Raw genomic sequence first — 14,321 nt, forward strand, 5'->3', positions numbered from 1 at the left:
GCAGGTGATTAAAATTTGCGTGCTCGGCCACTGACATGTTGCAGTATCCTGGGGTCACATGGGTTAACAAGCTTGGCAAAAAAAAATAAATCAGAAACAACTCAGTTACCAATGCTGAACAATGGCAATTCTGGCCCCAATTTTGGTCGTAAGGTCGAGGACTCCCGGTATTCGGTTAGCCGTTGCCTCCTTTTGTCGGTCCACACCCCCCACAACTCTCGCCGCAACTTTGTGGTGCTCCTCTCTGCTGGTTTTCCGCCTCTTTTGTGCTCAACGCCACTCGGTTTCCCATCCCGTCAGGTCCTGCAGCTGCTGGGTGATCTGCATTCGGAATGGCTGGCTTTCCAGCAATGCCTCCTGGACAGCGAGACCATGTTGAAAAAGCACAAGGAGAAGTTCAAGACGGGCTTGATCCACTGCGCGGATGACTTCAAGAAGAAGGCCCAAAATCTCCTCCAGGACTTCGATATGAACGGTGGGTATCTCAGGGCTTGGTCCACCTCTCCCTCTCGGCCCATCATCCCTTCCTGAGGATAAAAAGGATGGCCCTTCTCTTCGACTACCCTTCGGTTCCTTAGGTGGGAGCGGGCTGGGTTATTTATTTATTTTATTTATTTATTTATTTTATTTATTCATACTTTTATACCGCCCTATCTCCCTAGGGACTCAGGGCGGTGTACAGCCATATAAAAAACAACATAAATATACAAAGTAAAACATTAATCTAAAAAACTTATTAAATAGGCCAAATATTTAAAATAGACATATAAATAATAAAACCCAATTTAAAACCAAATCTTAAAATTTAAACAATTCAAATTTAAAAATCTAGTCCAGTCCTGCGCAGATAAATAGATGTGTCTTAAGCTCGCGGCGGAAGGTCCGAAGGTCAGGAAGTTGACGAAGTCCTGGGGGAAGCTCGTTCCAGAGGGTGGGAGCCCCCACAGAGAAGGCCCTTCCCCTGGGTGTCGCCAGTCGGCACTGCCTAGCTGACGGCACCCTGAGGAGTCCCTCCCTGTGAGAGCGCACGGGCCGGTGGGAGGCATTCGGTGGCAGCAGACGGTCCCGTAAGTAACCCGGCCCTATGCCATGGAGTGCTTTAAAGATCATTACCAAAACCTTGAAGCGCACCCGGAAAACCACAGGCAGCCAGTGCAGTCTGCGCAGGAGAGGTGTTACATGGGAGCCACGAGGGGCTCCCTCTATCACCCGCGCAGCCGCATTCTGTACTACCTGGAGTCTCCGGGTGCTCCTCAAGGGGAGCCCCATGTAGAGAGCATTGCAGTAGTCCAGACGAGATGTCACGAGAGCATGAGTGACCGTGCATAAGGCATCCTGGTCTAGAAAGGGGCGCAACTGGCGAACCAGGCGAACCTGGTGAAAAGGTCTCCTGGAGACGGCCGTCAAATGATCTTCGAAAGACAGTCGTCCATCCAGGAGAACGCCCAAGTTGCGTACCCTCTCCATTGGGGCCAATAACTCGCCCCCAACAGTCAGCCGAGGCTGCAGCTGACTGTACCGGGATGCCGGCATCCACAGCCACTCCGTCTTGGAGGGATTGAGCTTGAGCCTTGGGTTGGTTTTCTTCCGGGTTTTGTAGGAAAACGGTAGGCTTGAGAACTTCTGGTTGGTGTCTCTTGTACCTCAAGAGGAAACCCCATTCGGGTTAGGGGAACTGAAGAGGGCTGGTCCCATCAGGCATGAAATACCATGTCCACCTGTGAAGGTCCAGTTAAACTGCTTTATTGCTGAAAGCCTCTGCGCGGGAATCTTCTAACTAAATTGCTTTATTACTGAAAGCCCATACACAGGAATCTTCTAACTAAACTACTTTATTGTTGAAAATGTACGTGCAGGAATCTTCTAACTAAACTGCTTTATTTCTGAAAGCGTCTGCGCGGGAATCTTCTAACTAAACTGCTTTATTGCTGAAAGCCCATGTGCAGGAATCTTCTATCTAAACTGCTTTATTGCTAAAAGCCCATGCACAGGAATCTTCTGCTTTATTGCTGAAAGCCCATGCACAGGAATCTTCTAACTAAACTGCTTTATTGCTGAAAGCCCATACACAGGAATCTTCTAACTAAACTGCTTTATTGCTAAAAGCCCATGCACAGGAGTCTTCTAACTAAACTGCTTTATTGCTAAAAGCCCATGCACAGGAGTCTTCTAACTAAACTGCTTTATTGCTAAAAGCCCATGCACAGGAATCTTCTAACTAAACTGCTTTATTGCTAAAAGCCCATGCACAGGAATCTTCTAACTAAACTGCTTTATTGCTGAAAGCCCATACACAGGAGTCTTCTAACTAAACTGCTTTATTGCTAAAAGCCCATGCACAGGAGTCTTCTAACTAAACTGCTTTATTGCTAAAAGCCCATGCACAGGAATCTTCTAACTAAACTGCTTTATTGCTGAAAGCCCATGCACAGGAATCTTCTAACTAAACTGCTTTATTGCTGAAAACCCATGCACAGGAATCTTCTAACTAAACTGCTTTATTGCTGAAAGCCCATGCGCGGGAATCTTCTCATCTAATGGTTGGCAGATGCTATGAGTTAGATTAAGGTCTACGGATTCAAGGGCAGTTGAACTTTATTCACTTGTGATTACGTATAGGATTCTAGGCTGATTCCTGTTTTGACTCCGCCCCCCCACCCCGCTTCTGCCACTCCCCTTCCTAAAGGAAAAGGCGACACCCCACCCAGGCCCAGCTTCACCTGTGTTTGAACCACAGCAGCCTTCTCACGAGCAGAGGCATGAGGTGGTTGGATCGGAAGTAAGCGTAGCCAATATGCCGGCCATCCCCAGTGAAAGGACGGAAGAAGTCATTCAAGTCTTCTGTCCTTCTCTACTGGCAGGTCCCTTCACCAGTGCCGTCTCGGCTGACGCTGCCCTGGAGCAGATCATGGCCATGAGGCAGTTACTGGCCACCATGAAGGAGGAGGAGAATGCCCTGCGCTCCAACCTGGGCATCTTCAAGATTGACCAGCCTGCCTCCAAAGACCTTCAGAAGCTGGAGAGGGTGAGAGGACCTTCTACCGTTGACCGGGGATGGGATTCAAAAATTTTAGCGACCAGTTCTCTGTCCAGTTGCTGGGTGGGCGTGGCCATGGTGGGCATGGCTTACTCGGCCTCCTGCACTATGGGGGAATCTTTTCACCCTCCCCAGGCTCCGGAGGCTTTCTGGGAGCCTCTGGGAGGTGAAAACGGCCACCCCCAGACTCTGGAGGCCCTCCGGAGGCCGGAAACGGGCCCGTTTCCAGACTTCTGGAACTTCTGGGAGGCCCGTTTTTTGCCCTCCCAGAGCCTCCGCGCAGGCCCTGCACTTACGTGGCATCCAAAATGGACCATGTGGGGACTCCTGGGAGGGGTGGCGCTGGTTGGGCGTGGTGTGGCTTGGCCAGCCAGTCCTTCCAACTACCTGTTCGGCGAACCGCATGTAAAATTAGCATCCAGTTCGCCCAAACGTGGTCCGAACCGGCTGAATCCCACCCCGGCCGTTGACCTTCTTCCGAAGAGAAGATCTCAGATCCCAAAGTCAGGTTTCATAACTCGCCTCTGGCTTGTCGTGTGGGTCCTGCAGGAACTGGATTACATCCAACAAGTCTGGGAGATCACGAAGGAATGGGAGGTCCACTGGGAGGAGTGGAAGAATGGGAGCTTCAAGACCTTGAAGACGGAGGTGATGGAGAACACTGCCTTCGCTCTCTTCCGGAAACTGAACAAGCTGAGCAAGGAACTTAAGGCAAGTGACCCCCGGAGGGCTTTGCGGTGGGGAAAGAGGGAGGGTTCAGGAGCTCCTCCGTGGGGAAGGAGATTGTGGAGGATGGGTCTTTTCAGCTTCCCCGTTGGACTTGGGTTCAAAAAGTTTGATGGGAGGAGGGGATGTGAGGACGGAGGGAGGGCTTCCCCAGTCAACCACAGCCCAACTAGGTCAACTGGATTGAATCAAAGAACCACTAAGAACTGTTGTGACCTAGGCCCAAGTAGTTGTTACCAGACACAATACAGTCCTAAACAAACATATTTTATTAGAACAGCTGAGAATTACTTCATTCCCAGCTTAGTCCAAATTAAGTCCAAAACAAAGTCCTTCAGAAAAAGTCCTTCGGCCTTATCACAAACCTTTGTCTTCTTTGGCACTATGCCAAAGGCTTTTCTTGGCAAAGCCCCATGAAGTTCAGAAACAAGAGACGCCGACTAAAAACAATTGGAGCAACTGTTGCTTTCCTACAAAGAGCCCAAGAGCCATTGCTGCTCTTTTAAGCCTTATGGGAGGGGCCAATCATCTCCTGGCCTTACTCCTGAGTCGTCCTTTTTGCTTTAGCTGCTCTTGCCTTTTGGCAGCTCTTCGCATGCGTGCACTAGGAACAGGCTCCTCCTGCATGCGGCCCGCTGAAGCCATTAATCCGGCCTGCACAGGACCACGAGGCTGCCCCCGCCCACATCACCCCGCCCACCCTTCGGCCGAGCAAGCCCTGCGGGTTGGAACTGAAAGGTGACGCCAACAATTTTGGCCTGCAGAGATGCTCTGGAGGCGGGGGAGGTGAAAAATGGGACACACAGATGCCCCAGGAGGCCCAAAAACGGTCGAAAACGGACAGTGTTTCACCTCCCCTGCCTCCAGAAGATAGATAAAGAGAGAGAGGGAGAGGGAGAGAGAGAGAGAGAGAGAAAGAAAGAAAGAAAGAAAGAAAGAAAGAAAGAAAGAAAGAAAGAAAGAAAGAAAGAAGGAAACGAAGAGACAGAAAGAGAGAGAGAGAGAGAGAGAGGAGAGAGAGAGAGAGATTTCTCAAGCTCCTTGGGGCTGAGAAGAATTGCTGCAAAACTGAGTTTCCCAGACTCGTAAACATCTGAAAAAAATGATCTAGTAAAAAGAAAATGAAATGAAAGTTTAATGGACTGGTAAATTGGCCACACCCACTAGTTACATGACCTAGCCACACCCGCCCAGCCGGTCCACCCGCCCCCCCACAACAGTCTGAGGGACCGTGAATTGGCCCCCTGTTTAAAAAGTTTGAGGAGCCCTGGTATATAAAATGAGAGCAAACCGCACTCCCTTCTAGCGCTGATACTGTTCCCTAGTTGGGTCACGAACGTCAGCAGGAAAATCACCAACCTCAGAAAGCGCTAGTCCTCCTCTTCCTCTTCCCCCCTCCTCTCCACAAACCCCACTCCCTTCTAGCACTGATGGTGTTACCTAGTTGGGTCATGAAATGCCTGCAAGGAGACAACCAAGCTCAGAGAGCACCAAGGACCCCGCAGTCGTTCTCTTCCTCCTCTTCCTCCTCCTCCTCCCACAACTCTGCAAAGCCCATTCTCTTCTAGTATTGATGATGTTACCTAGTTGAGTCATGAAACCTCTGCAAGAAACCCACTAAGCTCAGAGAGCACCCAAGACCCCACAGTTGTCGTCCTCCTCCTCCCTCTTCCTTTCCACAAATCCCACTCCCTTCTAGCACTGAAGATGTTCCCTAGTTGGGTCATGAAACGTCTGCAAGAAAATATAACCCATCTCAGAGAGCATCGAGGAATTGAAGTTGAGGCATCCCACATTTCTGAGCCAGAAATCAACTGCTTTTTTCATCATTGAATGAGCTTTCGCCCTCCCTCTTTTGTGACCGAAGGACCGGAACTGGGAAATAATTGAGACCTCCAAGGCCAAGATTGAGCAGTTTAAGAGGACCATGCCTTTGGTCACCGACCTCAGGAACCCAGCTTTGCGAGAGAGGTAGGTGGCTTCAGTTGGCCAGGAATCACAGTCCGGGGTTGGCCGAGTTGAAGCACACACTGGGCTGGCCTTGGGCCCAGGAGATCGTTGACCAATCATGGATGGATGGATGGATGGATGGATGGATGGATGGATGGATGGATGGATGGATGGAGAGAGAGACAGAGAGCAAGACAGACAGACAGACAGATATAGAGAGATGATGGATGGATGGATGGATGGATGGATGGATGGATGGATGGATGGATGGATGGATGGAGAGAAGAGAAGAGAAGAGAATTTTTAGTGGCCAAGTGTGAGTGGACACACAAGGAATTTGTCGGTGCATAGTTAGATAGATGATAGATAGATGATAGATAGATAGATAAATAGATAGATAGATAGATAGATAGATACATACATACATACATACATACATACATACATAGATAATAGACAGACAGACAGACAGACAGACACAGGATAGATGGATGGATGGATGGATGGATGGATGGATAGATATGATAGTTGATGATGATAGATAATAGAAGATAGATATAGAGAAGATAGATAGATAGATAGATAGATAGATAGATAGATAGATAGATAGATAGATAGATAGATAGATACATAGATAGATATGGATGGATGGATGGATGGATGGATGGATGGATGGATGGATGGAGGGACGGATGGATGGATGTAGAAGATAGATATGATAGATAGATAGATAGATAGATAGATAGATAGATAGATAGATACATAGATACATAGATACATAGATAGATAGATATAGATGGATGGATGGATGGATGGATAGATAGATAGATAGATGAGAGACAGACAAAATCTTTTAATTCATTCATTCCTTCCCTTATTCATTCCTGGTTACCTGCAGACACTGGGACCAGGTGAAGGACTTGGTCCTTCGGACATTCGATCAAGATGCTGAGGACTTCAGACTGGAAAACATCATCGAGTTGGGCTTGGACAAACACGTGGAGAAGATTGCTGAGATTTCTTCCTCAGCCACCAAGGAACTGGCCATCGAGCAGGTAAGCGTCGTCTTCTGCTTGACTGACCGGCGGTCAACTCAACCGAACTCTCCCTCCCTCTTCAGAGGAGAGCCTGAGGAGTTGGTTTTCAGAAGCCCAGAGTGGCTCTTGACTTCCATGAGAAGCCCCTGCAAGCGTTCAGAACGAGGGGATGACTCCTTCTCCTGTCCTTCTCCTCCCAGGCTCTGGAGAACATCGCGAAGACCTGGGCCGTCACCGCGTTGGACATTGTCCCTTACAAAGACAAAGGACACCACCGGATCAGGTAGGGCGGTTGGGTTCAAGGTTGGGAGAAGGACGGCCATGTAGCATCGGGGCACGGTAGATGACCATGGAGATGTGGCCTTTGCACACACCAGGTCAACCCCTGATGATATCCGAAAGACCAACGTGAGCAGCCCCTGAGTGCAGAACCAAGATTCTGGGTGGGGTTCTATCATCATCTCTCTCTCTCTCATCTTTCTCTCTTTCTGCCTATCTCTCTGTCAGTCTATCATCCTTCCTTCCTATCTATCTATCTATCTATCTATCTATCTATCTATCTATCTATCTATCTATCTATCTATCTATCTATCTATCACTATCCATCTATATAATCTGTCTATCATCTTTCTCTCTTTCTGACTGTCAGTCTGTCATCCATCCATCCATCTCTCTCTCTCTCTCTTTCTACCTCTATCCATCCATCTATCCATCTATCATCTGTCTATTATTTCTCTCTGTCTATCTGTCTGTCATCCATATGTATATCCCTCCATCCCTCCATCCACCCATCTATCATCTATCATCCTTCTCTCTTTCAGACAGTCTATCATCCATCCATATCTCTGTCTATCTGTCTGTCTGTCTGTCTGTCTGTCTGTCTGTCTATCTATCTATCTATCTATCTATCTATCTATCTATCTATCTATCTATCTATCTATCTATCTATCTATCATCTATCTAACCATCCATCCATCATCTGTCTATTATCTGTCTGTTATCTGTTTCTCTCTCTCTCTATCATCCATATGTATATCCATCTATCCATCTTTCCATCCATCCATCCATCCATCATCCATTATCTTTCTCTCTATTTCTATCATCCATATGTATGTCTATCTATCTATCTATCTATCTATCTATCTATCTATCTATCTATCTATCTATCTATCCATCCATCAATCATCTATCATTTTTCTTTCCATCTGCCTATCATCCATTCATATCTATCTGTCTGTCTGTCTGTCTGTCCGTCCGTCCATCTGTCCATCCATCCATCATCCATTATCTTTCTCTCTATGTCTATTATCCATATGTCTGTCTGTTTGTCTGTCTGTCTATCCATCCATCCATCTATCCATCCATCCATCCATCCATCCATCCATCCATCCATCCATCCATCCATCCATCCATCCATCCATCATCTATCATCTCTCTCTTTTCTATCTATCTGTCTTATCATCATCCATCCATATCTATCTATCTATCTATCTATCTATCTATCTATCTATCTATCTATCTATCTATCTATCTATCTATCTATCTATCTACCCAGAAGCTATGATGCCCATGTTGGCTTCTGGAAGGAATTCCATATGGTGCTTACCACCATCAAAATTTTAATAAGTTTGGACTGAGATAAGGTAGCTAAAGGCTGTCTTCTCTCCTGCCGGAACTTCACAATCTGCTGGGTGAACACTTCTCTGGTGTCCTTGGTCCTCTCCAAATTTGGTTCAAGGCAGGTTCAAGGGCACCACGGTTCAACCTCTAGTATCCTCGTTAGAATGTCTTCAGAGGCCCAAGTGAATTCCAGAATCTCGGGAGCGGAAAGGGGGAATGTAGAATTGTGTAATATGTCTTTATCTGACCGAACTTCAGTGAAGTCCATAACAGGCTCTAGGTCGGGAAGAGCAGAGGTCCTCTTCCAGAACATGTCTTCTGGCTCAGACGTCCTCTGCTACTTGACCTTCTTTGAGGTCCTGCACTCAGAAAGACACTCTCTGTTAAGGGTAATCTGGATTCACAACCAAGGTTGTGGATTGTTGAGCAGAGTACCCTACGCATGAAAACGACTGAGACTGGTTGTATACAATAACAGTCACTTGCAGACAAACTGGGGTTTGATATTCCTTTACTTTTAGGGAAAAGGCAAAGAGACATAGTCCAAAAACAATTCCAGGTCATACACATATAAAGCCAGTCAGGGATGTTACGAAATCTTCTTACCAAACGTAGACTTGCACAACAAACAAGGTCTTCTTTCAGTTCGGCAAAACACAGTTCAATTCACAACAGTCAGTATCTTGAGGAATCAGTAACTAGCCATGATCAAGCAACGATCATAAAGCTCAAATATACAGTTGCAGCATGTCATCAGCTTACAATGCTGTAGCGTCCCTGTAGATTCCCCACAAGCCATAATTTAGTAGTCCTTTTATACATTGACTACAGAGCTCAACCAATCAGGATGCAGCACAGCCTTAAAGCAATATCATGCCTTTCTTACAAACATACATAGTTAGTTTATATATTGCCTGGCCAACTAGTTAGGCAAACAACAATTTCCTGACACTTTCTATCTACAGAGGAACCGAGGATGTCTTCCAGGCTCTGGATGACAATCAGGTGGCCTTGTCCACCATGAAGGCGTCACGTTTCGTGAAGCCGTTCGAGAAGGACGTGGACCGGTGGGAACGCTGCCTCTCGCTCATCCTGGAGGTGATCGAGATGGTACTGACTGTGCAGCGGCAGTGGATGTACCTGGAGGTGAGGTGCTTCTCCTTTCGGAAGGTGTGAGCCGTTACCTCCACCGCCTCTTTGGTGGGGCGGTAGACCACTGTGGTGGCGATGAGCAATATTGAAGGGGAAACCAAGAGCTACCTGGCTGTCGTGTTCCGCTCCCCCTCCGACGACCGGGTCAAGGAAGTCCGTATCAAACGTGGCAGCGAAGCCTTTGCAGCTTGTCAAATTCCTTCGAGGTTTCTCAGGGCAGGCAGGAGTCCAAGTTGTGACTTCAGCGATAGGGTCCGGTATCAGCAAATTAGATCAGACTTTGCTTGACTCAAGGTTGGAATGCCAAAAGCAGGTCCTTTATATAGGCTGTGGGGTGTGGCTCCATGACTCAGCATTTTTCCAGGCCTGCCCCTCCCTTCCTTTTGCTGGCGTCGCCTCTCCGATCTCCGGAAGCGAGGATCCTCCCACTTTGAATTCTCTTCAGCTGGATCTGCTGTCAGTAATTCCAGCACGTGGCTGGCTTCCTGCTCACACGCTGTAGGAGTGAAGTTTATCGGGCTTGTCTGTTCACTCCTGACATCCTCTCCGGGCATGGGGCTAGGGCTGGAGGCATGACAGACCATTCATCTTCATTATCTGACTTGGAGTCTGATAACAGGCCCGGGTGGAGACAGGAGGGGCCCGGCTGAGGAGAGGAGGGAGGGCGAGGCACAACACTGGCTACCCTTCCAACGAAAGGGTCGTGGGCTTGACAAATCCAGATGGGTCTCGTCTCTCCTTCATCTCCAGAACATCTTCTTGGGAGAAGATATCCGCAAGCAGCTGCCCGGTGAATCGGCCTCCTTCGACAACATCAACAGCAGCTGGAAGACTATCATGGACCGCTTTGTGAAGGACAATAACGCTCTGAGGGCCACTCATTACCCAGGTTGCTTGTTCCTCTTGTCTATCATGGTGGAGGGATGGTCCACAGCCCAGGGGAAGACGCCCGGTCTGCTTTTTCGCCCACCGTTTCTAGGTTCCACCTCGACCTCTGGAGATAGGAAGAAGGTCGTAGGAGGCCTTCAGGATTCTGAGATCTCTGAGGAGAGCAGGATTCTTGGCCAGGACCCGGAAGACACTTAGGACTCTTCTTTGCTTCTCCTCCCTGCAGGACTCCTGGACAAACTGGTCGAAATGAACAGTGCTTTAGAAGATATCCAGAAGTCCCTTGACATGTACTTGGAGACCAAACGCCACATCTTTCCCCGTTTCTACTTCCTCTCCAACGATGACCTCCTGGAGATCTTGGGCCAGTCCCGCAACCCGGAGGCCGTCCAGCCCCACCTCAAGAAGTGTTTTGACAACATCAAGTGCCTCAAAATTCAGAAGGTACGACTCACGGAAGGCCGGGGGGCCTCCTGTCCACATCCCTTTGGTTTCTCCACGGGCTTAGAACGAAGATGTTCTTAGATCTAGACCCAGGTCCTGCAACCTTAAGCAGTCAAAAGAGCCATTTGGACCTGTTTCCCACAGAAAAAAAAAAACACCGGGAGCCACAAAACTTGGGTGGGCGTGGCCAACTTGATGTCACTCATTTCCACCAGTCACATAACCCCTCCTAGCCATGCCTACCCAGTCGGCCATTAGGGCAGAGAACCAGTTGTTAAAGAACACCAGGAACCACAAAACCCTTTTGACATCTCTCTCTCTCCATCCCTCTCCCCCCTTTCCCTCTCTCTCTCTATCTCTCTATGTCTCTCTCTCTCTCTCCCCCCCTCTCTGTATCTCTCTCTGTCTCTCTTTCTCCCCCTCTCTCTGTATCTCTCTGTCTCTCTCCCCCCCCGTATCTCTCTCTCTGTCTTTCTCTCTGTCTCTCTCTCCCTCTCTGTCTCTCTCTCTGTCTCTCTCTCCCTCTCTGCATCTCTTTATGTCTCTCTCCCCCTGTATCTCTCTGTATCTCTCATGTCTCTCTCTCTCCCTTGTCTCTGTATCTCTCTCTGTCTCTCTCTCTCTCCCTCTCTGTATCTCTCTCTGTCTCTCTCTCCCTCTCTCTGTATCTCTCTATGTCTCTCTCTCCCCCCTCTCTGTATCTCTCTCTCGCCCTCTCTCTCTGTATCTCTTTATCTTTCTCTCTCCCCTCTCTGTATCTCTCTGCATCTCTCTGTCTCTCTCTCCTCTCTGTCTCTCTCTCCCTCTCTCTGCATCTCTTTATGTCTCTCTCCCCCCTGTATCTCTGTCTCTGTCTCTCCCTCTCTCTGTATTTCTCTGTGTGTCTCTCTCCCCCTCTCTGTATTTCTCCATGTCTCTCTCTCTCCCGTCTCTATATCTCTCTATCTCTCTCTCCCTCTCTGTATCTCTCATGTCTCTCTCTCCCTCTCTCTCTGCATCTCTTTATGTCTCTCTCTCTCCCCCTCTGTCTCTCTGTCTCCTCTCCCTCTCTCTGTATCTCTGTGTGTCTCTCTCCCCCTCTGTATCTCTCCATGTCTCTCTCTCCCTCTCTGCATCTCTTATGTCTCTCTCTCTCTCCCTCTCTCTGCATCTCTCTGGTCTCTCTCTCTCTCCCTCTCTGTATCTCTCTAGGTCTCTCTCTCCTCCCCTCTCTCTGCATCTCTTTATGTCTCTCTCTCCTCCCCTCTGTATCTCTCTGTCTCGCTCTCTCCCCTGTCTCTGTATCTCTCTCTGTCTCTCTCTCTCCCTGTCTCTGTATCTCTCTGTCTCTCTCTCTCCCTCTCTGTATCTCTCTGTCTCTCTCTCCTCCCCCTCTGTATCTCTCTGTCTCGCTCTCTCCCCCTGTCTCTGTATCTCTCTCTGTCTCTCTCTCTCTCTCCCCCTCTCTCTGTATCTCTCTGTCTCTGCCCTGGCTGCTTCTACATCCCTCGCCGTCGCCTTTATCTTCTCAGACCAGGCATGGAGTGACTGGGAGGGGAGGCCGAGGGGCGGGGCCAGCCAGTGGTGGAATCAGGGAGCCACAGCAGAGAGCCCAAAGAGCCGCATGTGGCTCTGGAGCCACAGGTTGCTGACTCCTAGTCTAGAACAACCTATAACCAAGGAGAAACTTCCTGAATGGTTAGAACGATTAAGCAATGGAACGGCTCGCCCCAGAAGTTGTAGGTGGTCCATCGCTGGAGGCCTTTAAGAAAAGACTTGGACAGCCCTTTGTCTAGAATGGTGGAGTAAGGTCGAGGTTGGATTAGAAGACCTCCAGGGTCCCTTCCAACTCCGATGACGAATGGCTCCTTTTCTTCCTTTACCACGTAATGCTGTGGGTGATTGGTAGTCAGAATTCAGCTTGGACTTGTCACTTTTGGTGGGCAAACCCAATGGAGAAGGTCTTCCTTGTGTCAGGAGATGATGGGACACCAGCGGAGACAACTGATTCTCCTTTCCCCGCTCAGATTGGGACCAGCCAGCGGTCTGAAGCCCTCGGCATGTTCTCTCTGGATGGGGAATATGTGGACTTCACCCATCCTGTTCTGCTGGAAGGACCTGTGGAGGTGAGCAGTTTCTCCTTGGCTTCACCGGGAATCATTTGATCATTGTGAAGGTATCGAAGATGCCACCTGGCGTGAAACACCATGTAGCTGTTTGGCCCATTGTGTTCTCTCCCTGGTCTACTCTTTTCTTGCTTGGAGCTTCGGATGGTGCCCTGGAATTCCTTTCCTGATCTTTTGCCCGTCATCTTCTTTCTCTTGTCCTAAGGCAGCCCAGATCACGCCTGGGCCTGTTGGGTATTGACAAGGGTGGCTCCAATCTCTGTTCGTCCGCTGGACTGTCCCACAAGGGTGGGGGTGGAGGGTGGGGGTCCTGGCAGACCGTTGTGACCGAGAACCAATGTTGTCCCAGGAGTGGCTGTGCGACGTGGAGAGGGCCATGCGCTGGACGTTGAGGGAAGTGCTACGGAACTGCCGGCTGGCGTTGAAGAAGATGTTGACCAAGAGAGACAAATGGGTGAAGGAATGGCCCGGACAGGTGAGGAGATGCAGAGTTGGGCCGGGAGGTCATATGGAGTCTCTGAGGTGTCCCGGCAGGTGCCGAGGGGATGGCGAGCCCTGATATGGCCGGGCACCCCATCTTTTTTTATGGTGGGACATTGTTGTGTCTGCGCCCCCCAAGCCAGGCCTCCTGCCAGAAAGTGACTTGGAAAGTGAGGGGGAAGGGCCGTCAGGACTTACCTCGGGAGCACCGGCTTCCCTGGCTCAGCTCCAGGAGCCAGAGGCAGGCCAGGTGGAGGAGATAACGAGGCCTCCGTCCCCTGACTCTTTCCCTCCCAGGCCACACTTCCAGACCCGGCTGATGGCAATCAGGCCTGGCTGGACCCTAGATTTCGTAGGCAGGAGAGGCGGGAACAACAGAAGCAGGGGTGGGGCAGGCCTAGGAAGTGCTGAGTCATGGAGGCATACCGCACAGGATATAAAGGCAGCCAGAGCTGCTGGGCCTCTTCGTAGCAGGCAAATTAACTGCTTAACTAAGAGCTGAAGTACTGTTTGTTCCTGGATGACTCATCGGCATCGAGGGAGATAACAGAGACACTTGGCATACGCTCACTAGTTTGCTGCCAGAGCTGATAGTGCCGGCTAATTAAACCATCGCTTGGACGGAGGCGAAGGGGGACAGAACAGACATGCTAGTCTCCTTCCGTGGTGCTGCTGTCCCCATCCTGCCTGTAGGATGATCGTGGGCGTCTTTGACCTGCGGCCAAAAGAAGAGATGAAGGGAGGGAGGGATCTTTATGGGGTGGACTCCCCCCCAATAGCTGTAACCGGAGTTTCCCATGAACCCCACCTTGCTAAATGTTCCCCATGGGTCCTTCTTAAAATGTTGACGTTCCCACCCTTGAGCGGAAACTTCCAGCGGGG

General features: G+C 49.4%; 1 protein-coding gene across 1 annotated transcript in view; it reads left to right on the forward strand.

The window, feature by feature from the left end:
- Window positions 1–14,321, forward strand: part of DNAH2 (dynein axonemal heavy chain 2) — a 187,912-nt gene that overhangs the window by 89,103 nt on the left and 84,488 nt on the right. Inside the window, exons 22-32 of the mRNA XM_058183311.1 lie at window positions 301–475; window positions 2,862–3,025; window positions 3,587–3,748; window positions 5,631–5,734; window positions 6,612–6,768; window positions 6,951–7,033; window positions 9,336–9,516; window positions 10,273–10,411; window positions 10,637–10,854; window positions 12,861–12,959; window positions 13,309–13,434. Of these exons, the coding sequence (XP_058039294.1) occupies window positions 301–475; window positions 2,862–3,025; window positions 3,587–3,748; window positions 5,631–5,734; window positions 6,612–6,768; window positions 6,951–7,033; window positions 9,336–9,516; window positions 10,273–10,411; window positions 10,637–10,854; window positions 12,861–12,959; window positions 13,309–13,434 (1,608 nt within the window). The remainder of the gene's footprint in view (window positions 1–300; window positions 476–2,861; window positions 3,026–3,586; window positions 3,749–5,630; window positions 5,735–6,611; window positions 6,769–6,950; window positions 7,034–9,335; window positions 9,517–10,272; window positions 10,412–10,636; window positions 10,855–12,860; window positions 12,960–13,308; window positions 13,435–14,321) is intronic.

Source organism: Ahaetulla prasina, chromosome 4 (genome assembly GCF_028640845.1).
Source record: "Ahaetulla prasina isolate Xishuangbanna chromosome 4, ASM2864084v1, whole genome shotgun sequence".
NCBI lineage: Eukaryota > Metazoa > Chordata > Lepidosauria > Squamata > Colubridae > Ahaetulla > Ahaetulla prasina.